Genomic DNA, 25,856 nt, shown 5'->3' with positions numbered 1-25,856 from the left:
CAAACCTGCCTCCTCTTCAGACACCCCTCTGCTCACTGAGCTAAATGCATACCTGATTGCCTCCTCTGGAAAGTCCAATCAGAAACTCAACAGAATGCAATCCTTTGTCTCTTGTCTACCTATGACCTGGGAGTCCCCTCCCTGCTTGAGTTGTCCTGCCTTTGCTTCTAGTTGTCCCACCTTTTCCAGACCAAATCAGTGTTCATCTTACACATGTCGATTGATGTCTCCTGTATCCCTAAAATGTATAAAACCAAACCACTCTGCCCACCTTGGGCATATGGCAGGACCTCCTGGGGCTGTGTCATGGGTGCTCATCCTCAACCTTGGCAAAATAAACTTTCTAAATTAACTGTGACCTGTCTCAGAGTTGGGTTCACACTACCTTTTATTAGCTGTATGTCTTTGGACAAGTTATTTAACATTTTTATTTGTAAAATAGGGAAATAAATAGGATACACCACAAAGTTGTAGAGATTAAATAAGTGAAATCTATAAAAAGCCTGAAACAGTGGGCAGCACATAGTGCTCAGTAAGCATAGATGACTGCTTCAAAGGTGATCTTGGAAATTTATTTGGATGATGAAGCGTGAATCTCACACAGAATGACTGATGGGAGCAATTGCATAGAAATATGAGGGGGTTTTGAAACGAGTTTTAGTAAATAACGGAACGCATTAGGGTTAGAGACAGTGTTCTGGTGTTATCAACCAAAGAAACATTATCAACCAAAGGTTTAGATGATAATGGCTACAGAAGTAGGTTAGGTCTATAGGTTGGGGTTTATTTGTTTTTGTTTTTGAGACAGAGTCGTGCTGTTGCCCAGGCTGGAGTGCAGTGGCGTGCTCAGGGCTCACTGCAGCCTTGACCTTCTGGACTTAAGTGAACCTCCCACCTCAGCCTCTCATCTCAGTCTCCCAAGTAGCTGGGACTACAGGTGCGAACCACAATGACTGGTTGGTTTTTAAATTTTTTGTAGAGATGGGTCTTGAACTTGTGGGCTCTAGGAATCAATCCTCCAGCCTTGGCCTTCCAAAGTCCAGCAATTACAGGCATGAACCACCACGCACAGCTGGACTGGGGCTTCATTGTAAACAGTTTTGCTAAAGAGTTAGAAATCTTCCTGTAATCAATATGCCAATTGTTAAGCAAATACATCTTTGTTCCAAGTGTGACCTTTCCCTCCAGCTTGTTAGGTCCCAGCATAGGGTAAAGGAATTACCTAAGTCATTTCCATCTGATTCAACCAAAGAGGACAACTTCCCTCCAGATGGATGTTACGTACTAGTGTATGAGCTGGTGCATGCACAACAGACTAAGACTAGCTGCGCAATTTGTAGGGCAAAGTACAAAATAAAAATGTGGGCTTATTGATCAAAAATTAAGAATTTCAAGATGATAGCGGATCCGTAAAAGCAAGCAAGGGGCTCCTCTAAGTGTGGGGCCATTAACACTGAGTCCAGCTCAGTGTTAATAAAGAGACATGGAAAAAAAGCATGTTGATCACGTGATTTGTCCTATACAACTCAAGAAGAAAGTTTGTGAGATTTTAAAAAATAATCCTTTTTTTCCCCCCCAGAGAGAATGTGACTGAAAGGGTAAAATTACTGTCTTTCATTTCCTTAGAAAGGGACCATTTGGCTGACAATTAAATTGAGTTCTTCCTTACAAGGAGTAATGTTTTACCTTAGCCAATGTGTCATTATGTACATAATGAATATGGTTCTACAGAATAATTTGAAACATAATGATGAGAAGTGCTGACTTCACTTTGAGAGAGATGCCTAAAAAATTATAAGGTAGTTAGGAAAATATTTCTTACTGTCACACTGGCAGGGAGGTCACAAGCCCCACCAGCTTCTGAATGTCTAAGTCCAACCCAAGCTTGCAGGCCTAGTCTCTGAGGTGTGCAAGTTGTGCAGCCTGGGAGGCTCCATGCCTAGAAGGGGTCCGTCCTTGGAGCCAATTATAGTGTTGGTCCCATTCTGCAGTGATACTGTAAATCCGCACTTCCTTTAATACCCCTCTGCATACAGCAAATATGTCTTCAGGTGTTTGCATATCAAAGGAATTACATCTGTTGAAGTCACTGAAGGATTACTCTACATTGCTGGCTCTCAGTGGGGCAAATGTGCCCCCAGGGGACATTTGACAATGTCTAGGGACACCTTGATTTTCACAACTGGAGGGAGAGGGGACAGGGCGGGGTGCTGACAACTTGGGGGAGGGAGCAGATTGCTGATATCTGGTGGGTGAAGGCCAGGGCCGCTGCTGGACATCCGACAGTGCACTGGGCAGTCTCACACAATGAGAAGTATCTGGTTCCAAATGTTCACAATGTGGAGGTTGAGATACTCTGTTTTAGATTAACTCAAACTTGCAAAAGTGTGCTGCTGAGTGGGAGATGGGGACTGCGAGGTGAGGATGGTGCTGTGAGCAGACGGTGTGGGTTCCTGTGAAGTCTCCAAGGAGAACACAATGAAGGGAAGAGGGTGGCCCTCACATACCTGAGGACGAAAGGTGGGGGATGGACGGGTAATGTTAGAACTGAGCTCCACAGACACTTATCCCGCCTCGGGAGGTGGAGAAAGGAGAACAAACAGCATGTGCATTTATGAATAGTGTGAACTGTGATAAGAAGCAAAGGTTGAAATTATGCAACGTCGTTGCAGACCTTATGAATATTTTACTTCCTGCTGTTACTAACCATTACTACAGCTAGATGACAGGGTTCATGCAAAGCTGGCCCTGCTTATCATGAACAGGTCTTAGGAGTAAGCTACTCTGCTGAATTATAAAGAGTCTCAAAAACATGCTCCCTTCCCTCCTGCGTTCTGAAACGATTCTCAGATAAGACAAAAGATCAAAGCAGTTGGAAAAAAAAAAACCCTCAAATCTGTCACTGATGGAGTTGTTATTTGAGAAGGTGGCTTACGTCCATGGGCAAGCGTCTTCCTAATATTCAACTCCAGGTCTAGAATGAAGCCTCTCCTAGTCACAGACTCCTGGGACCTGCATTCAAGTAGAATCAGCTGCTGTCAAATGCATGGTTATAGAGAAGCAGAACAGAGCATTTGCTCCCTGTGGCAGCTCAGACCAGGTAGGGAGAGGAAGGGGTTAGACACGCTCAGTTCTCCTACTAGTTAACCAATCCCATTCAGTCGCTCCCTCTCTTGTAAGAATGGGCACTACTGCAGGTGGCAGTTATGGAGGATGGGGCTGGGGGAGTGAGGACAGAGCCCTGGAGCGCTGTACTGGTGGGGCTTCCTACACATGGGAGAGTACAATAGGAATGGGAGAAAGATGCCGTCCTGCGCACCTTGCAGAGAGGATCAGTGTGCAGTCAGCTACTGCCTTTGGAGAGAGGGGACCCAGCTTGAGGAAACCCCTTCTTATTGTCATGAGAACAGAGGGGCATGGGGTTGAGGGAGGAGCAACTAGAAGAAGAAATTCTTACCATATATGGAACTGCTAAGGTGTACAGGCTTCATTTTCAAAACTCCTCTTGAATAAGCAACTGAAGTTGGGGGCCCAAAAGGTGACACACGTCCAGAATGCTATCTTCATCCATTTAGGGGAAGGAAGTGGCTAAGAATCCAGCCTAAGCACAAGTATGGGAGAGGGAGAGATAGAGTCCCTGCTTCCTTCCACAATATCCCCCAGCACCTCCATAATACCCAATTCTTTCTTTTTAAAAGCCTGTCGTGGAGGGTTAATTGCATCTTGTGTATTGGTAAAGGGAGATTGGAAAACACTGTTTTCTACAGGTCTTATTTCCTTTGTTCTATCAGGTATGCTCACGCCATGATAAAGCAAGTCCGAAGGTCTGTCCTGCAGTGTGATATACCCTGGGCTACTCCTGCAGCGAAGCAACCTTATTCCTCATTCCTCTAACTTCACATATTCTCTCCCTACACTGCTCCTGTTGAATATTTTTACAGGCTCCTCCCTGTAGAAACCTGTCCTGATATCAAATATCCTGACTGACTGACTCTTCTACCCTGGATCAGTAAGGGATCCCTTTTCTGATTCTCTCGATCCTCTCCTGTTTGATGTCAAGTCTTATGCCCACCAAAACCGCCATCCTTTTCTTCCTTGCGTCTTTGGGAATCTTCCTCGTTTAGTTCTCTAGCATGTTGTTAGTGTTCTGGCACAAAAACTCTAATACCTCCGGTTTTTAGGAACTGGACTGAATCAGCTTTACTTGCTCCCCATGGGTAGCTCAGATCAGGTAGGCAGAAGATGGGGCTATGTGTGTTCCCTTCTCCTTCCAGTTAACCAGTTCCATTCGGCCATCCCCTCTGTTGTGAGGTGAGGGGTGCTGCAGGTGGCAATGATGGAGGACAAGGACTGGGGGAGTGAGGACAGAGCTTGAGGGTGCTGTGCTTGTGGAACTCCCCTGACATGGGAGAAGAAAAATGGAAGATAGATGCCATCCCGCCCACCTTGCGAATGGAATGAATGTGCAGCCAGTCACAGCCCTTCATCATGCAGCCTGCAGGAATCCACTTAGAACAGCGATTCCACTGGATGTTTTCTTATGTATGTGTAGGGCATTTATATTCTCTAAAGTTCTCTCTTGAGCAATTCCTTTGAGAGGATATCAGAAGGAAAGATCCTGATATATTGGCTTTAAAAAGTTAACGTTACTGGTCTGGGCATGGTGGCTCACACCTGTAATCTCAGCACTTTGGGAGGCCAAGGTGGGTGGATCACCTAAGGTCAAGAGATCGAGACTAGCCTGGCCAACATGGCAAAACACCATCTCTTCTAAAAAATACAAAAATTAGCTGTACACAGTGGCAGGCACCTGTAATCTCAGCTACTCAGGAGGCTGAGTCAGGAGAAACACTTGAATCCGGGAAGTGGAGGTTGCAGTGAGCAGAGATTGCACCATTGCACTCCAGCCTGGGAGACAAAGCAAGACCTGGTCTCAGAAAAAAAAAAAAAAAAAGTTACATCACTGGCCTGCAAGAGACAGAGATTTTAGAGCTCTGCCCTCACCAGATTCAAGCTTTTAATTGTCTTCTCTCTGGAGCTATAAAGATAATGATTGTTGGCAGTAAGAGTTACTGGGTCACCATTATTTGCATCGACTGCCGAGGCATAGCCGCCAGCTCCCTTCCTAGAGCACACGGTTCACCTCAGTGCTTACATTCCCCATCGAGACGCACTTTGGCTACTTGGACCTATGAAACCCCTTTTAAATACTTTAATTGCTTACTGTAAGTTGTTCTATATAACCCATAAAAGGAACCTCCATGCCAGAGCTCGTGAAGCAGCTAATGAATCCCAAAATAGTGTTTGCACAATAGGAGGATGTCTTCCCTCTGGGCTATTCCTTACATATTCATGAATTTGCCTTTATAGGAAGGACCACGTGGGATTAGCACGGGAGAAAAGCATTAATTGCCTGCCCAAGACAAGTATTTCTGTAATAGGTTGTATCACATTTTTATTCCTGCTTTCTCCCACCTTTAGTGTGTATATTTTGGACCTGCTAAAAATGACCATCTACCCGGGCGTGGTGGCTCACTCTGTTCTTAGACCTCGTTGTCTAGGGTCCAGTGTGACAAGGACAATGATGATAGAAAGATTGAGCCTTTCCATCTCTGTTGATAAAGTTTTGCTGGCTTAAGACCAGTTAAGCAGGTGTATCTTAGTAGGTGTATCTCAGTCTTCCACAAGGATGAAACTAGAAGTTTCAAGATCTCTTGAGGCCTCGGCTCGAAATTAACCCAACGTCACTGCTACTCCATGTCTTAGTCACAGAAAGAGACAGGACCCATCCAAATGCAAGACATGGGGAACGTGCCCGCTTCTCTTGTTGGGAGGAGAAGGCAAGTGACATTGCAAAGGACTGCACGGGAGGAATTATTGTCAATATTTTGCAACCAATCTACTCCTGTTCCTCTGTTTCCTTCAAGTCTTAATGGAATATGATTTGGTTTGATGTGGTAATTTTCCCACAAAAATTCAAGAGAGTAGAGGGAGAAGTTACATTTGCAAGTAGAAAAGTTAGGCTTTTCTTTTGACAGGGGATGTGTGAGTTTGTATCTCTTATCTTTTTATTTTGATTACTTGTATATTTTAGTTATCTCTTTTTGTTTCATGCACTAGAGACTCACTGATATTCTTCAGCATAATTGGAGGGAATTGGGTGTTATCTGAAGTGCCAAAGAGTTCATGTTTAGTGCTCATCTCTTCTGGTGTCCTGCCAGCTCTGAAAGTTCCATGATTCTCCACGATTCTGAAAGTTCTGCGATCCTCCTACTTTTGCTGCTGTGGCAATTGGCCTCAGGTTGGGCTGCTTCAGACAGGTGGAAGGGCAGGCAGGTGAACAAGGAAAGTCTTTGAAAAGTCTGTCCTTAGAGACAGCAGTTCCACTTTCTATGCCATTGGCATATGTTTGCGGCTCTCTGGGTCTCATTTGTTAGTCTCATATCTCTCTGTTAAGTGCTTTATGGGATATTCAATTTTTCAGCACCTCACATCAGAGCACCTCCTTGTCCCAGCTTATCTTTCAGACCCCTGCCACACACCACAAGTCACCTGCTGGCCTGTCGTCTGCTCTTGGGGGAAATGCCCAAGCATCTCTGAAGGGGTGGTACATGATTCACATTACACGTGCTGGACTTGGCAGTGGCTGTAGGTGTAGCAGATTTTTAAGACATACTTTGTTCAGTAGAGATGAATAACTTTTGGGTGAATTTATTTTTATTAGTGTGTTTGAGAAAGCCAGTCTAGTCTGATTGTAGAATTTGGGTTGCGTTCTAACCCTAAGTCCCAGATTCCACCCATTGTGGGAGGGATTGTCATCTAACATTGCCCAGTGGAGGGGGAGTGAGGGACAGCTCTGTGGTAACTGTCCCAAAGGACCTGGATCCGGGTTCCTAACTCCGCAGATGTCTCCACTTCAAATAATAGAGCCACTCTCTTTACCCACGAAGTCTTAACTTCAAGCTTTGCAGTAGGGAGACTGATTAAGGAAGCCGAAGCCGCTGAATTCTTTTAACATCTCCTTTCTCTTGTTCCCACTCTAGGAGAAAGGGTGCTATCTTTCCTCACACAATCACACACATCCCTAGTGGGCAGAGAAGAAAAGAACTTTTGTGTTTCAAGCTAATTGAAGAAGTATGTGATGGCCTTTAAGGGGAAGGAAATGTAGGTGAATCTTTGACTGATGAGGAGGGAGTTGTGAACACGACACAGTTCCATCTACAATAAACTCAGAGCCTACACAGGAGGCAGACAAGCAAATCAAAGTTTGTCCTATAGTACTAGGGATGTGATTAGAAGAGGCCTGCACAGGGTCCCAAAGAGAATAGATAGGTGTGCAACCCAGACTGGGGGGTAGTGAGGAAGGTTTGGCTGGGAGGAGGGTGAGGACGGTTTCTTGAAAGAGTGATTTTTTAGCTAATTGTTGGTGGTAATGCAGCAGTTATTAAGATGGAGGATGGAGAAGGGTGTGTTCCAGGCAGAGGGAAGAGCATTTGCAGTGACAAGGAAACAAAATGAGCTCTTGGAGGATCTAGTCTGTGTTTTGACTTTCACATTAGAAACTTTCTTTTCTTTCTTTCTTTCTCTTTTTCTTTTCTTTCTTTCTTTCTCCTTTCTTTCTTTCTTTCTTTCTTTCTCTCTCTCTCTCTCTTTCTTTCTTTCTTTCTTTCTTTCTTTCTTTCTTTCCTTCCTTCCTTCCTTCTTCTTTCTTCCTTCCTTTCTTCTTTCCCTTTTCTCTCACTTCTTTCCTTTTCCTTTCTTTTCTTCCTCCTTTCCTCTTTCCTTCTTTACTTTTCTTTCTTCCTTATTTATTTATTTATTCATTCATTCATTCGTTCATTCATTCATTCTTTCTTTCTTTCTTTCCTCTTTTTTTCTTTTTGAGACAGGATCTCACGCTGGAGTGCAGTGGTGTGGTCATAGCTCACTGCAGCCTCAACTCCTGGGCTCAAGTGATCCTCCTGCCTCATTCCTTCTGTGTAGCTGGGTCTACAGGTGCACACCACCGCCCAGCAAGAGCTTTCTTAAATCAGTGCAAATGTCCTTTGTGATCTGTCACCTAATCACTGCCCCGTATCACCTGCCTAACTCTCCTGACACACTTGAGTCTCCCAGAGGACGGGAGCATACGCATGCTCCCACCACAAAGTGGATTTCACAGATGTCCCCTGGAATTTAGATGCCATTCCAGGAAGAAATGGCGCGGGCCGGGGATGGGGTGGGTGCCAGGGGTGGCGGGTGGAGGGGTAGAGGTTTGAATTGACTGAAAAGTTTACCTGAAGAAACTAAGAAAGCACTGAATTGACTGAGTTTATCCGGGAATTTCCTGATTTCACTTGGTGGAAAGAAGCTTGGAGTAAAAATTAAATTCTGTTCAGAATAATAAAACAAACTGTTTTGCAAACCTGAACATGTGATTTATAAAATTTCTACACACAATATGTTTTTCATAAACCAAAAAATAATTTTTAAAATGTATTTGAATTCCCGCATCCTTATTAAAAGACTCAATGAATTTGAACACAGAACTGAAAATGGGAAGGAAACCTATCATTTAAAAAATGTGAAAACTGGCTGGGTGCGGTGGCTGGCGCCTGCAATCCCAGCATTTTGGGAGGCCAAGGCGGGTGGATTACTTGAGGTCAGGAGTCCAAGACCAGCCTGGTCAACACAGTGAAACCCTGTCTCTACAAAACATACAAACAATTAGCCGGGTGTGGTGACGCACACCTGTAATCCCAGCTACTAGGGAGGCTGAGGCCAGAGAATCACTTGAACCCAGGAGGCAGAGGTTGCAGTGAGCTGAGATTTGAGACTCTGTCTCAAAAGAAAAAAAAAAAAAAAGCAAAACTGAGACCTACACAGCTGAAATGAAATGATTTGCTTAAGGTCATGAGTCAGATGAGCTAGTAATGCACTGAATTTTCTTAAGAAATTTTCTTACATCGATCTTGAAAGTGTAAGCAAGTTCAGTTAGGTTTTTAAGAGAAAGGACTAACCTTAAAATAAGCTAAATTCTAAATGATAATGATAGAGAAATTGAAGTAAAAAAGTGGGAATAATCCAAGGGAAAGGATAATTTTTCAGTTACTTTGTAGCTGGATCACTACTCAGTTGAGCTCAGTGCTATGATGGAACGATGAAAGCCTTCTGCTCTGAAGAGGCCTTTCTTTTCTGCTACCTATTTACTTTCTCAGAAACACCAACTATATGCTGTGGTTATAAAAACAATGGAATTTAATTACTTTTTTCATCCAAAAAAATTGTGTCAACAGTGTCTAGCTATAGTTCTTGTTTTACTAAATTTCTTAAATCTTTTGTCACATAGTAACTCTTTTCTTTTACTTTGTGAAATTTTGTCCTTGAACTTTAATGTATGTGTATACATATATGTATAAAATATGTATATATGTATATGTATTAAATATCACATATATTATACATATTATATGTCACATATATAAAAAATATGTTTTGGATTAGATTCGGTGATTTGGAAATCGGTGGTGAAAAAAATTAGTGCAACTGAGTCACTCCATGACCTTCATTATAAAATAAAATAATGAGACAAACACAAAGTGTTTTATTCCAGTGAATAATAATCACACTTTAATATAATAACAAACATAAAATACATTAAAGTTAGAACACTACTTTGATAAGACAATCATACTCAAGCTGAGATACAAGGTACAGATATACTGAAATTGTAAAGTGTCCATTTTAATGTTTGATATTTACTTCTTTTATTGGCACAAGACTAATAAGATAGATGTGTTGCATTACTCTTACAATCTAAGACTTCTCCTCTAGCTCAGGGAAAATACTGGTGGAAACCTGTTTTACCCAAAAGCAGCTTTAGTATCTGTTTAACCAGGTTATTCTGTAATAAGAACCCCATTTAATGCACATTATCCATTACAAATGTGTGAGATATTCTATACAACACACATTTAAAGGTCCTTATCCACATAGAAGACATTGTTTAGTGAATATGCTACAGCTTTATTTCTATGTTTGAAAATCTCAACAAACATTTTAAATCACAACTACTTTTTTTTTTTTTTCTTTTTTCTGCCAAAATGCAAGCTTAGTGATCTGGGGGTCATGTGTAGTCATAGTTTGTTTTCTCATAGTCTGGAAGTTAGCCAAAAAGTCAGAAGAAAATAAACCCTGGGTTGTTGAAAATAGTGGTCAAAATATTTACTTTATCAAAATTTAATAAATCTATAAAACTCACCCAAAGTTGCTTTTGTTTTACAAGGAGTAGTATGTTGATTATCTTATTTCTAAAATCATTAGAGACCCTGAATTACAAAAAAGGCATACAATTTTATTATGTTTTCTATTGCACTCAAGTATAGTTAAAGCTGAAGAGAATAAACATAGTATTTACCCTTGCAGAGGACTAGCTTAGGAATATCTTCTTTTATACAATACTCTCTCTTGCTATTACCTGCAAATACAGTATATTCTAAATCCTTGTTTGTGTAAAAAAAATTAGAAACAGTGAGATTAAGTTCTTTATATACATTTTTTTAAGGTCTCCAAATGTGTTAAGTGGCACCCACTCTTTAAAAACTCCACAATTTGAGATTTTAACTTCCAGTTTTTTCATATCCTTGGACTGATTTGATGATCCCTGGAATATGATCCAGGGCCTCTTCATCAATTCGATATGTAGTTCATTTTCTTAAGCCCAAGTATCACTAGCTGTTGACAATTTCTGACATGGAAGAAGGCTGGAGTAATATGCATATAACAGCCTTGATAAGAGATCATCAGGGGCTACTCCTGAGAAGGAGGCAGTCTTCAAATAGCCTTAGAAGGTGTGTAATGTTCTAAATATCTCAGGGTGAGAGGGCAGTATTGACCTTTCATCCTATTACTTTTCTGTAACAGGTCCATGTACTATGGAGAAAAGAAGTGACTTGTGAGTCCTTTGCTGGGGGCAAGGCAGTGGGCAATTTATCTTTATGAAGTGGTCATTCTAATGACCAGTGGACATTCAACATAGTGGATTTCCTGAACGAGCATCATCTTGGTTTCAGAAAGCATATGAGTTGCTCTTTGCTAAGCCATACTCATATTTTATGTCAATATCAATAACAAGTTAGCCAATTACAATAGCCAAAATTAAAAAGTTAACCCATTAGTTGAAGAATATAGACCTTTATAAATATAATATGAATAACTTTACTAAGAGTTTTATTTCTTTCCAATCTGAAAGAAAACATATGATAGAGACTTTATTATTTTTTTCCTAAATCAATAAGAAGGTATGTTGAAATAACAAAAAATAGATATTATAAATATGCTATAATCCAAAGACAGCATCAATGATAAAACAATAGTACTAACTAGTACACTTAAAAAGAAAATTGATACTTTACTGCTTCCCTGGCTGCTCTCATACTCACTTTTACCCTATCTTTAGCATATTTTAATATGAACTATTCCTTAAGCAAAAGAAATAGAAATTTTGATTTTTCAAGGTATTTAGAATTATTTTACTGTTTTATCGATACTGCAAGAAATTCTTCAGTAATGTTGGCAGCTGGAGCTGTGGGATAAGGTGCAATCTTGGTTTTCCTATGTAACTTCGGATACAGAGTCGGCAAAGTTGGTAAAGAGATCTTGGGGTAGCTACAAGAAGACATGAAACTATTTGTTAATTAAAATAGAAATGAATTTTTTATGTTGTAAGGGATATAACATAAAGCCATAAAAACTGTAATGCTTTGTAGTAAACCTAGAATAGTATGACCACTATACTAGGGAAATTTATGTAAGCAGTTATATTGCTTTTATTTGTAAGATATTATAATTCAGATATATTCCACATATGTTCTTTAAAACACTATAATCCTCAGGCTTAGGAAATAATTGTTGAATTTAAAGCCTCAGAAACAAAGTCAGCTGTTTGAAGGAGATATAAATAAAAAGTCCTGAGAAGTGTTATGCACTAAAAGGAGAAATTTAAAAATTAAGTTTAATATGTATGCTAAAAGAAATATTACAGTCCTTGGACCAGGCTTAAGAAATCCTATTTTAGAACAAAAGTCTTAAATGTAAAAATATTTACTAATTTTATTTCTATAATATGTCATAGAAGGTTCGTGCTCTTATAAAATGGGGCATGTTCCAAATAGAAATCAGCAGATATGATACCAGAACTACATATAATGCATCACCGAAACTAATTGAATAGATTTAACCAAAGAAATATGATATTTTAGGTAAGAAGAGAAAATTAAAATTATCATGATATCTTTTTTTTTTTTTTCCGAGATGGAGTCTCACTCTGTTGCCAGGCTGGAGTGCAATGGCGTAATCCCAGCTCACTGCAACCTCCACCTCCCAGGTTCAAGCGATTCTCCTGCCTCAGCCTCCTGAGAAGCTGAGATTACAGGCACGAGCCACCACGCCCAGCTGATTTTTGTATTTTTAGTAGAGACAGGGTTTCACCATGTTGGCCAGGGTGGTCTCGATCTCTTGACCTTGTGATCTGCCCGCCTTGGCCTCCCAAAGTGCTGGGATTACAGGTGTGAGCCACCACGCCCGGCTGATATCTTCTTTATAGATAAAACCTAAGTTAAAAATTATTTACTTTCACAAATAATATTCCACATTTTATGCCATTGTTACTTTCCATGCCAACAAAAACTCTCTCACTTTCATCTATCTGAGGCAAAGATATTTTTGTTTTTGTAAGTTTCCACATGTATTTTTCGTACCTTCATGTTGAAGCAGTATTCTTTCCACCATGCTGCTGGACGTAGCTACATCTATAGGTCGCAGAAGCTCTGTATTTTTGGCATTGGTATCTGCTCCAAATTCTAGCAGTAAGTTTACAATTTCTGTACTGAATTGTTGGGCAGCAGCATGTAATGGAGTATCCCAATATTTGCCTTTCTGTACATCAGCACCTACGTGTAATAGGGAGTGAAGATAAATATACATAAAAATTATTAAATAAGCCAATTGCCTCAGTGAGGGTAGAAAAGGAAAGGCAATAGAGGAAGGTTACTAAGGGGACTTCAACTCATTTGTTATGAGTTATTTCTTTATATATATATATGTATATATACAGTATCTACATATACATGTATGCCTCATATGTACATAAACATCTATATAAACTGGGCACATCTGAATAGGAGAGGGTACATACATTTGTTATGTTATTCTCTGACACTTTTCTTATGCTTGAGCTTTTTAACTTTTCAATGATCCCCAAAGTAATCATATTAACTAATATTATAAAGAGTGCACAATTAAAGTTCATTTATTTTTATTTTCATCATGGTTGATTGCTTTTAGAATTATTCAGGTGCTTATTTCTATTATTCTTTTCATTTATTTAAGGCAATGAAGCTCTTTGGTTTTCTTGGGAAACTCATGAATATGTGAGCTATTTAAGTAAAATGTATATAGATTTTCCTGCCATTTCTCACTTATGTAGTTTACGTCAATAAGTATATAAAGATATTGAGCTTTGTAAATCAAAAGGCACATTGATGATAGCTGCATGAAAGGAAAGTTTTTAAAAATGCTTATGTTAAAATGCAGCCTACATGTTAAATTACCTCCTGCATACTTACTTTATCCTAGTGCAAATCCTGGCACGTGGTGGTCATTCAATGCATTTGTAATAAATAAATGCTGTTTAGTACTGTTAAAAATAACCATCCCATTTTCTGGTACATAAACGGTTACACCACCAGAAATGTCTACCAATAAAAATGCATAAGTTCTTTTCAACTCTGTTTTCCGATACTATCTTTAAAACTAACGATGTCTTTACGAGGCAGTACACTTTAAGTGTCCCTTTATGACCCTTCTGCTCCTTTCAAATTTCAATAAATGTAATCATTTGCAATATTTTTAAAACAAATATAAAATGTTTAGTGAAAAAATTATATTCCATAACAAAATTTCCATAGAGAAAGCATAAACTTTGTTGGTTATGTCAATTTTATGGAAGAAAAGAGCCTGAAAATAACCATCAATCAACAAATACTAACAGTACTTTTTCCATATTTTATATATATATATATAGAGAGAGAGAGAGAGAGACGGAGTCTCACTCTGTCACTCAGGCTGAAGTGCAGTGGCGCGATCTCGGCTCACTGTTACCTCCGCCTCCTGGGTTCAAGTGATTCTCCTGCCTCAGCCTCCCGAGTAGCTGGGACTACAGGCACGTGCCACCACGCCTAGCTAATTTTTGTATTTTTAGTAGCGACAGGGTTTCACCATGTTGGCCAGGTGGGTCTCAAACTCCTGACCTCAGGTGATCCGCTTGCCTAGGCCTTCCAAAGTGCTGGGATTACAGGCCCATATTTTTTAAAACCCAGTATAAAATGTTTGGTGGAAAGAATAATATTCTTAGCAAATGAACAAAAGGCTTTAAAGCAGGGATGTCCAATCATTTGGCTTCCCTTGGCCACATTGGAAGAAGAATGGTCTTGGGCCACACATATAATACACTAACACTAATGACAGCTGATGAGCTAAAAATAAAATAAAATAAAATAAAATCTTATAATGTTTTAAGAAAGTTTATGAATTTTTATTGGGCTGCATTCAAAGCCATCCTGAGCCACATGGGGCCCATGGGCTGCAGGTTGGACAAGCTTGCTAGAAAGCATAAACTCTATCGATCATACAAACTTCACGGGAGAATATAGCCAAAAAATAACAATCTGTCAATGACTATTAACAGAACTCATGTCTAAGACTGAGTAGGTATAATGAGAATGAAATTGTAGATGTAGACCCTGCTTGCAAGAAGTTTCTCAGTTAGCTAAGATAATGTGAGTAGTGCATAAAAGGGCTACTAAAAATAAAGATGAGTATATATCATGGATCAAATGACTCTCATAAACAATAAATAGCATAGAACTCCATTTACTCATTTTATCTATCTTCTAAACATCGATCACATGAGAGGATGAGAGAGAGGAACCATGCTAGAGAAAAGAGGAATGGAAAAAAAGGTCTGATTCAAATCCTAACGGGACTCTGAGTCCTGTGGTGAGTGGGACCACTATGGTCTCAATGGGTTAGAAATGTTTTTCAGGGACTAAAGCTGAACTTACTTGAAACAAACCTTGAGGAACTGATTTCTTTCAAGTAAGTGGAAAAGGGCAGTAAGTCTTTTCAAGTAAGCAGGACAAAAAGTACAAAGTCTAGAAAAGTGCGTGAGTTTTTAAGGTTAGCAGAAGATGAGCTTGTCCAAGCAGTTATCCTGAAAATTTCTTTTGATGGATTTGTTCCAAGATATATACATACTTGGCAACATCATATTCAATCTTGAGGATCCTAATTTTATGACCTAAAAGCAGAGCTTTCAGACTCCATTACATACCCATATGTCTGCTAATGCAGGGCATGCAAAATGCAGAGATGATGTATCTATCTGTGAGCTGGGAAGCCGATTTATCAAGAATGAGGTTCTTTTTATTGGTTCTCTATTCATGTGTGAAAATGCTTACAATAAGAACATATTTAGCAATGGGATCTAATTTTTAAAGATGCTCATTTAGAGAAATAAATAACTGCTTGTGTGTATGGACAGAACGGAAGATGTTTAAAAGGAAAATACCAGCATAAAGAAGTTTCCAGATGCAATGGAATTGCTGTGACATACAAGCTACATAGAGAGGAGTTCCCAAATGAGGAATGTCTTGGTCAACGTCTATGCCCCAGGATATCAGGATGTCAAGACATTCATGGTGACCTGCCAACACAAAGTAGAGGATTTTACTCAATGCCCATCCACCCCACACACTTCACCCCAGGCTTGCCCTGTGGTATCATTCACTGAAAGATCAACAGAGCACTGCAGGTTGCTAAAGAAACTTTCTCCCCTTGTCACTTAATCCCAGAACTAAGTTACCTTTACTGGCAGCCTCATGCGTGGGGGATGGAAGACAGGACTCCAGCTGGGCTTTGGCGCCATACTCCAGAAGCAGCTCTGCACAGCTTGGACTGCCTTGGGAGCATGCGTTGAATAACGGAGTCACGCCATCTATCGTGATTGCATTTACCTAAACCAAACCAAAATATCCAAAAATAAGATTCATAAGTCATACATGATTAACTGACTTAGTTATGCATTTTCAAAAGGTACGTGATCGGCTAACAGAAATACTTGGGAAAATGTGAACAGTAAATATGACAAAGTATATTTTGCTTTTACGCATCAACAAGAAAAGCTGTAAAACAGACAGAAACATGATGTGGCAGATAATTCATTGGAATGGGCATAAAACTAGCGGAAATCATGAAAAAAATGCATGCTCAAATGGCAAATAAGATCTAATTCAATGATTAGATACTTTTCAGTAAGAATAAACATGAAGAAAAAAGTGTAATGATGATAAAGTTGTAATGAAGCCACATTGCTAGTTTAAAGTGGTAAAATTGGTAATTCTATTTCTGAGACTTTATTTAAGGAAAATCATCCAAAAGATGGGCAAACATTATAGACCTAAATATGTTCATTGACTGCTATTTAGAGTCATGAAAGCAGGAAATAACCTAGAGAATAGTCTATATTACGATGCAGCATGCTACCCATTTATGCAATGATTGGAAATCCTTTTCAGAGTGCAATAAGAAGGCTAAGGAATTCGAGAGCTTTATTTTTATTCTGTTATTTTTGAAAATTACCGAGAATGAAGGGAGGAGAAGTAAAATGAGAACCCTGTTGGATTCTCTCTGTCGGTAGATGTTGAATTATTAATGTTTTGAAAGGTACTTACATTAGCTCCTGCTTCCAGCAGAGTTCTGGCGCATGCCACGTGATCTCCGAGGCAGGCTTCGTGCAATGGGGTGACATGGTCTAAGGTTACTGCATTTACATTATAACCCTAAATGTGACATAATTGTGAAAGGTGAGCAAAGAGTTATATACTTAAAAAATCATCTATATTGATGTCACTAGAGAGTGATATATTTTAGAGATTAAAGAATCTCAGGCAAACCAGTTTCCAGTTTAGCAGGATAGGCCAGTTCAAATGCCATGGGGTCAATCCGTTGTCCGGACTCCTAGCCCTATCATTGTGGCACCATCATGCCTGGACCCAATAATGCCTTAAGTATTCGGTTCAATAGATTCCGGCACATTTTCTTTAAATGTTGCTTTCTTAATTGTTTTTGTCCTTATTTTGTGCTTTGTTTTGTAGAATTAAACACTCCTTTTTGTTTTGTAGAACTAAAGACTTTTTTTTTTTTTTTGAGATGGAGCCTCGCTCTGTCGCCCAGGCTGGAGTGCGGTGGCGCGATCTCGGCTCACTGCAAGCTCCGCCTCCCGGGTTCACGCCATTCTCCTGCCTCAGTCTCCCAAGTAGCTGGGACTACAGGTGTCCGCCACCGCGCCTGGCTAATTTTTTTGTATTTTCAGTAGAGACGGGGTTTCACCATGTCAGCCAGGATGGTCTCTATCTCCTGATCTCGTGATCCGCCCGCCTCAGCCTCCCAAAGTACTGGGATTACAGGCGTGAGCCACCACACCCGGCTGACTTGTTTTGATTGAGGCTATAAAATTACAGGTCAGTCAAGAGTGGGAGAGAAATACTCTATACTATAGTAAACAGTTTTGTGAATTTTTGTCCCTAAATAGGTATGATGAAGTTGTGTGCTGGTGGTTAAGAACTCTGACTACAAAATCAATTAGACTTGGGTTTGAAGCGTGGCTCCATCATGAATAGCTTTAATTTGGACAAATACCCTAACCTCTAAATTTGAAGATTATCATGAAAATTAAATGAGATGATGTATGTAAAGCAATTATTATTATAATGCCCAGCATATGAAAACATTATTTTATTGCAATTATTCAATCAAAACTAAGGAAACACTTTTTCACTGTATTCCAGTCAAAAGCAGAATATCACACTGAAATAATTAAATACTATTAGGATGTGAGATTGTTTACCTTCTTGATATCTTTGGTATTTCATTGTCTGTTGACAAGCATACTAAGTACTGCAACAGGAAGAACCTCAAAGCCAAATCCTCATAACATACTACAGATCACCAAGATCTGTAACACCAATATAGACATGAAGAATTTTTAAATGAAGGCAAGAAAACATAATCCTTTCAAAGATTTCGAGTTGGCTAGCCAGCAGTTAGACTTGGAAAGCTAATCCCACACGGCCACACACTAGAGGCACCGGATGGCAGAAGCACCCGAGAAGGCTGAGACTCCCTTTCGCATCAGGCTCTGGGGACAGCGTCTTGTGATTCTTGGCTGAACTGTCAGTGGATTAGAGACACACACTGAAAAACATCCTAAGACAGCTCTTCTTCAAAGAACTGCATGGCCCTTTCTGAGAAATTACCCTTTAGAAATTGTTGACCCCTTTTCAGTGTTTATTTTCCTCCCATCAAGTGATGAACAAAACAAAATAGTCATATGGTTATCACAGAGCTGGAAGACCCTGAGGAAGTGTCTCACTCTACAGATGAGAAAAGGAGGCTCAGGCAGGTTGTGGTTCACTTCAAGCGCCAGCCTAGGATCCAGGTCTTGAGACTCAGGCAGTGCTGTTTAAATTGGGCAACACGACCTTTCCCCTTTCCCTTCTTCATAGCCATCTGAAAATGTTCTTTCTCCTTGAGACTGGGAAACACTAGCACATGACTTCCAGATCTGGGTGTGCATTTGATTTTTTTTTTTTTTTTTTTGAGATGGAGTCTCACTTGCTCTGTCGCCCAGGCTAGAGTACTATGGCATGAACTTGGCTCACTGCAACCTCTGCCTCCTGGGTCCAATTGATTCTCCTGTCTCAGCCTCCCAAGTAGCTGGGATTACAGGCCCTAGCCACCATGCCCGGCTCATTTTTGTAGTTTTAGTAGAGATGGGGTTTCACCATGTTGGCCAGGCTGGTTTCGAACTCCTGACCTCAGGTGATCCACCTGCCTCCGCCTCCCAAAGTGTTGGAATTACAGGCGTAAGCCACTGTGCCCGGCTACTTTTTTTTATTTTTTTATTTTTAGTAGAGATGGGGTTTCACCATGTTGGCCAGGCTGGTCTTGAACTCCTGACCTCAGGTGATCCACCTGCCTCCGCCTCCCAAAGTTCTGGAATTACAGGCATGAGCCACCGTGCCCAGCCTGGTTGTACATTTAAAATACATCAGAAGCTTTCAACAACAACAAAAAATACCCAAGCCAGAGTGGTTTTTTCAATAAGGATTTGTGTTTTTCATTTTTCCTCTGGTGAGTCTGCTGAGCAGGCAAGTATAGAAATGGTTGTCCTGTAGTTTTGTTAGGCAGTTCCCCAGAGCATATCACAGATTACCATAATGTAAAACAAGATTGCTTTGGCATCTGATCTGATGACTTCTTTTTGGATATTTTATTACTGAACTAAGTCTGTAATGAGCTGTACAATTGTGCAGAGTTAAGCATATTTAGAAAGCTTAGTCAAAAACACATAAATCCAATCATTACTTCCTTAAATGTCTATCGATGAACAAATACACTCTCTGGGAAATTTAAAATACTAAGACATACAATTATATCAAAATATTTATAAAAGAATTTTCAAAGATAAGTGAGAAACTATTGACTTCTCCGACATGAGTTAAATAAAAGAGCAGAAGTAAAAATCAAGTAGTTTTATTATATTTGGATTGATTTGTTTTGACTATGTTCTATGTACATGGAAAGGGGGTATATTTTAAACTATATGTAATATATTACCTGTGATAATAATGTTCTCAGAGCAAGAAGGCGCACTGCAATTCAGCCTGGGTGACAGAGCAAGACTCCACCTCAAAAAAGAAAAAAAAAAAACAAAAAAAAAAAAAAAAAAATAGAAAACAAAAATCTGTGAGTCAAAGTGATTACTAGTAGATACAATCAATTCCAAGGTCACATAAATTATTCACACGCAGTTCTCAACAGGGTGACCCAGATACTTATACTGTATATTAGGAAATTTGACTTTTATTGCAGGAACCAGATAGGCAGTTCCCAACATGAGCCACGATGCATGCTCTGAAATTGACCCACCCTAGACTTACTGTGCCTTTTTTTATTTTTTTATTTTTGTTTATAGATGGAATCTCACTCTGTTGCCCAGGCTAGAGTGCAGTGGCATGATCTCAGCTCAGTACAACCTCTGTCTCCCAGGTCAAGAGATTATCCCACCTCAGTCTCTTGCGTAGCGGGGACTACAGGCGCACACCACCACGCCTGGATCAGTTTTGTATTTTTAGTAGAGACAGGGTTTCACCATGTTGGCCAGGCTGGTCTTGAACTCCTGACCTCAAGGGATCCACCTGCCTCGGTCTCCCAAAGTGCTGGGATTATAGGCATGAGCCACCGCGCCCGGCTTACTATGCCTTTTGAATTATCTGCACTCACTATTACCCCTAGTGAACCACTAATAACATTTTTCTTCCTGACTTTATGCTTGGCTGGCCTAGAGGTCTTAGTTCCAGAGGGAGGAATGCTTCCGCCCAGAGATACAACAATGTTTCCATTGCCATGGAAGCTCAGAATGAGCTCCTCCCGCCTCTGAGTCAACAGGCAAAGAAGAAGGGAGTTATGGTGTTGACTGGGGTGACAGATCCAGACTTCCATGGGGAAACTGGACTAGTACCCCACAATGGAGCTAAGGAAGAGTATGTCCAGAGTACAGGAGATCCTTTAGGGCATCTCCTAGTATTATCATGCCCTGTGAATAAGATCAAAGGAAAATCACAACACCCAATCCAGGCAGGACTATGAATGGCGCAGCAGGAATGAAGGTTTGGGTCATCTTGCCAGATAAAGAAGTATGACCAGCAAGGATGCTTGCTGAAGGCAAAGGGGTTACATAATGGGTAGTAGAAGAAGGTAGTTGTAAACACCAGCTATGATCACGTGACAAGTGACAGACATGAGAACTATAATTGTCATGAGTACTTTCTCCCTATTTTGTTAAGAATATGTTAACATATATTAAGCAAATTTATCTTTATTTTCATTCCCTTTTTATTCCTTTATAGGTAACATAAGATGTACTGATTTTTTAAATCATGAGATATCAGGAAAGGAGTAAACATCATCCCAGAACTTTACCTCTTCTTCTGGAGAAGGGATTAGTGCGTTTTCTGTTGTTGTCAGGATAGTAATATTATATCTGGTGGAACCATTACCTTGTTGTTGCATTTGTTTTGGAGATTATGTGGCTTAAGGAGATGCATGTAGGAGCCACGTTGACAAGGGGTGGATTAGTGATGGTAAATTTCAGGTATCAACTTGACTGAATTAAAGAACACCTAGAGAATGGGTAAAGTACTGCTTATGAGTGTGTCTGCGAGGGTGTTTCCAGAGGAGATTGTCTTGTGAGTAGGTGGCTGAGTGGAGAAGAGCTTCTTGCAGTATGGATGGGCACTATCGTATGGTTGGCGGCCTGGAAAGAACAAAAAAACTCTCCTGGTGTTGGGACACTCTCTTCCTCCTGCCCTTGGACATCAGAACTCCAGACTTTCTCTGACCTTAGACTCCAGGACTTCAGCGGCCCCCTGGGTTCTCAGGCCTGTGGCCTCTGACAGAGAATTACATTGGCTTCCCTGGTTCTGAGGCTTTGGTACTTGGACTGAGCCACACTACCACATTCCAGGGTCTCCAGCTTGCAGACAGCCTGTCGCCGGACTTATCAGCCTCCAGTCATGTGAGCCCATTCCCCTAATAAATCTCCTCTCATTTATCTGCATCTATGTCTGTCTGTCTGTCTGTCTGTCTGTCTATCTATCTATCTATCTATCTATCTATCTGTCTGTCTGTCTGTCTGTCTGTCTGTCTGTCTGTCTGTCTATCTATCTATCTATCTATCTATCTATCTATCTATCTATCTATCTATCTATCTATCTATCTATCTATCTCTATCACCTATTTGTTCCGTCTCTCTGGAGAACCCTGACTAATACACCTAACAGAGAAGAGGAGAATTAGGGTCACCAGATCAGCCACAAAAAAGTTCTTTTCATAGTTTTTCACAATGAACCCCTCCTCTCAATTTTGTTTTGTCCTTTTAGCAGGAATAGCAGCTTGAATGCCCACCTCACCACACTCCCAGCTCCTTCTACTATATCCTGTGGTCCCCCCACCTCAGCTTGCCCAGACTCTGCGGTGTAGGGGCTGCAACATGTTGCCATGGAGGGCAAGTAGCTGAGCCCCACGTCTGAAGTGAAGCATGAGCACTGCTTCTGCACCCAAGCCCTCCTGAGTGATTCTCAACAGTGTCCTAGTGGTTAAGCATTCTATTGCCTGTTGCTATAAAATGGGTATCATCATTGTGATAAGGAAAGACCTCCAAGGCAGCTCATTATCTTCCCCGCAGTAAAATCACTCTGCATAAACCAAAAGGCAAAACAAAGAAGGCAATGCATGGTCATGCCAGTCAGGCCTAGGAGCATCAGCTCTGGAGTTAGACCATACGACTCTCTAAATCATTACATTTCATCTAGATTTCATTTCCTCAAGTTGAAGATGGAAATAATAATTGTATATACCTCAAGGAGATATGAGAAATCAGATACTATACATTGCACTTAGACTAGCATATGCACATAGTAAACACCATTCAACATTACCTGCTATTACCATTACTTGTAAGTCAACATAGAGAAGAGAAACTATGCCTGCTCTCCCGTAGGATTTGTATTTCTGAGAAAATTCTGTAATATTACCAGACACAAAGGGATTGATAACTGGAAATGACTTCTGCCCTCTGCACCAGGCTGGGGTAACAATCTTAACATTGAGAAAAACCAACTTATTTAATGATAACCTGATTGCCTAAATAAAAGCAGAGAATGCTTGCACAGTCCTCACCATATGCCACGTCCTGCCCTGGTTGCTGGGCATAAATTTACTTGTTTTATCCTCACCCTGATCCTTTGAGGTGGGCGCTATTATTATCTCTGTTTTCCAGGTGAAGAAACTGTGACACGCAGAAGTGAAATAACTTGCCTAAGGTCGCACAGCCAGAAAGGGGTGGATGTAAAATGGAAACTGCAGCCTCCTACCTGCAGTGACAATACTTTTCACTTGTTGAGAGATAGTGATCCTATCTCCCAATACACACACACTCTTATGCACAGAGTATGTGAAACATTTCAGCCAATGGTAACAGCATACATCTCTCTGAGACATTTTGTTCCTGTCATTGATTTCATTACTATATTTTTCCTTCTAACACCCCCTCCAAAATAAAACCCTTCAATCTGAATAGAAGTTTTATTTCATTGTATTCTTAGTAAACGTAGGCTGTTGCTTGACAAGATAAAGTTTACTGAAACAAGATACCATAGCAATAGTACAGGAACGTTGTAATCCATGCTAAGTTGTAAGTAAACAAATTAGGGAGGCAAAGGCTCACTTTGATTCTAAGTTTTAGCAAGATCTTTTTAATTTAGTGGGTTGAAAATTAAAAGTAATTTTCTCATTCTTGGGTTCTGTTTCTTAGATAGTCAGGGAATTTCTATTGTCTACACAGTCTTTATTAATCATCTCTTATTATTTTAAAATATAATCTGTTTCATTCTGATTCCTTTTCAGCAAATTTATTCTACTCCCTGATTTCAATAGAAAAAAAGACAATGACAATTAAGTCTTATCACGTATTTATAAGAAGAAAAGCAATTCCTGGAGTATGTCCCTGAAATGATAGAACTCCCAGCCAGTTTCTTGCATTGGTGTTTATCCTGAATTACAGAATAACAATAATTGAGGTTTACAATTAAAGACGTTACAACTCCCAAAAGAAGACTAATGTATACTTTCTCTCTCAATAACAGATATAAGTTTCCATCTAGTGTTATTTCTCACTTATCTAGAAAAGTTAGTAAGCCAGACACATAATTCTTTTGAGTTTTCATTTGCAACAAGTTACTGTGATTAGCCATACTGTGTATTACTTCTTTCTACTGTGTGACAGCTGTATTCTATATTCAAGGCAGAATTGCAATAATGCACACCAATAAATATTTTTTGGTAGGCCAAAAATTGGTGGCAAAGTAATAACTTATACGAAATTGGAACATTATATTATCATTAGATAAAATGCAAACGTCATCATCACAAATAATGTTCTTTTGGGGAAAGCATTTTGCCAGTTCCAGCTTCTAAGATGAAATCTGATGCTTTAAAAATCGTAGGCCTCTGTTTGTATCATCATTAAACAACATGATTGCAGAATGAAATTCTGCAGAGCTTCAGAACATATATCAATTTTTTGTGAATACTTAAATATTTAAGAAAATATGAAAATTATACTAACTTTGCAAATAGATTGCATATGTGAAGCCACTTTGTTCAGTTTAATCAGCAAAGCAATAATAAATCCATAAAAATTTTAGTAATCAATGCCTAAATGTGTTTAGATTTAAATAATCACTCATAATATTTATAATGATCAGTTTCTCTCTTGTATAATAGTATATTTAATTATCCTTAATTTATCTCTTAAACACAGGTGGTGAATTATATGGTGTCGACCCATTATCCCTGCCTATTTTTCCACTGTCACTAGCTAACAGGACAATTAACCAGATGTTGTTGGGAATGGTAAAGGCCTAGAGACGCGGCCTTTGGGATTCATTCTGGAATCATTCCTTTCTAGTATATTATGATGGCCTTTAAGGGGAAGTAAAGCTAACAATATTTGTAGCTGAAGGGTATTTGATGTTTCTTCCAGTCAGCTCTTCTCCCTTGCATACTAATGTGTCTGTTCATCAAAATGATTGTATTAGTCTTCTGAACAATTTCAGCATTACTTGCTGGGATTGAGAGAAAGAGAGAGAGAGAGAGAATGAAAGGATTATTTAGAAAGCAGGCCACATCAGGGACAAAATAAAGAAATGTCAGTATCCAAATCCCATCCCCCAGTTTCCCCCCAGGCTGTCACTTAGCTTTCTGGCCCCACTGCCATTTTCTTTATCATCCAAACTTAAGTCCATCAAGATGAGGAGAGGAAAAAAAAAAAAAAAACTGAAGCGAGATATTATGTATGTGCACTTGCTATTATTTCTATTAATAGGACCTCCTTTGGCATGGAAAAGTTGAATGTCATTGTCATCCTCAGAAACGAGTTTTGAATGTTGGATGAGGGAGCCCTTGGCCCATCTTGCAAGAACGAAGCACGTGCTATCATTTCATGAACTGAGCTCTGCTCACCTGCAAAGGACCTTGCAATCTCTCACTGCTCCTTGAAGAAGGGGGATGGGAGTGGAGAGCAGAAGGAGAAGAAGAAAATAGAGAGTAGGAGGAAGTGAGAAATGGGATGAGTGTAGGAAAAAGGCTGCGGGGCTGGGCAGGCCTGGATTGGCACCCCAGCTTAGGACAGTAGCCTTTATAAAGTCATCTAACCTCCCTGAGGTTTTGTTTCCTCATCAAATGAGAAAAGCACAATCCATGAAGCAGGATTGAGGGAGGATTAGAAACGAGCATGTTAAATGCCTGCTCTCTAAATGCACAATAAATAATAACTAGCATTATTGGCTACACATAAGCTGGTAAATGGGGGAGATTTTAATATGAGTTTTAGGGAACAATATTTCCTCCCAAGATAGGGAAACTCAAGTAATAAATAACATCATTTATTGACTAAAATATTTTTCTGCACTGTCACCTTAATTAAATGACATACAACAATGGAGTGATTTATAAATATATATAAGCCAGCAACCAACAGCTGCTGTTACATTTTTTTTCTTTCTGAAATGAGAAATAAAAAATGAAGCTGTATCAATCTATTACAGAAATAATTTCTGGAACATGTATACCACTCAATGAAAAAAAATCTTACTTGTTTTGAACTGTGTATTTATTTCCCTGTAATTTATTTTCTT

The 25,856-nt window shown here is 39.8% G+C and overlaps 1 protein-coding gene across 1 annotated transcript in view; it reads right to left on the bottom strand.

Annotated features, from left to right (window-relative positions):
* Positions 1–10,824: 10,824 nt before the first annotated feature.
* Positions 10,825–25,856, bottom strand: part of ASB5 (ankyrin repeat and SOCS box containing 5) — a 60,512-nt gene continuing 45,480 nt past the window's right edge. The window contains exons 3-10 of the mRNA XM_011995120.1: positions 22,129–22,143; positions 21,566–21,575; positions 19,717–19,751; positions 16,770–16,877; positions 15,902–16,052; positions 15,608–15,742; positions 12,738–12,929; positions 10,825–11,646 (exon numbers count right to left, since the gene is read on the bottom strand). Of these exons, the coding sequence (XP_011850510.1) occupies positions 11,519–11,646; positions 12,738–12,929; positions 15,608–15,742; positions 15,902–16,052; positions 16,770–16,877; positions 19,717–19,751; positions 21,566–21,575; positions 22,129–22,143 (774 nt within the window). The 3' untranslated portion in view covers positions 10,825–11,518. The remainder of the gene's footprint in view (positions 11,647–12,737; positions 12,930–15,607; positions 15,743–15,901; positions 16,053–16,769; positions 16,878–19,716; positions 19,752–21,565; positions 21,576–22,128; positions 22,144–25,856) is intronic.

This window comes from Mandrillus leucophaeus, unplaced genomic scaffold (genome assembly GCF_000951045.1).
Source record: "Mandrillus leucophaeus isolate KB7577 unplaced genomic scaffold, Mleu.le_1.0 Scaffold473, whole genome shotgun sequence".
Classification (NCBI taxonomy): domain Eukaryota; kingdom Metazoa; phylum Chordata; class Mammalia; order Primates; family Cercopithecidae; genus Mandrillus; species Mandrillus leucophaeus.
Note: the sequence above shows the minus strand (reverse complement) of the source record. Positions and strands in the feature narration are given on the sequence as shown.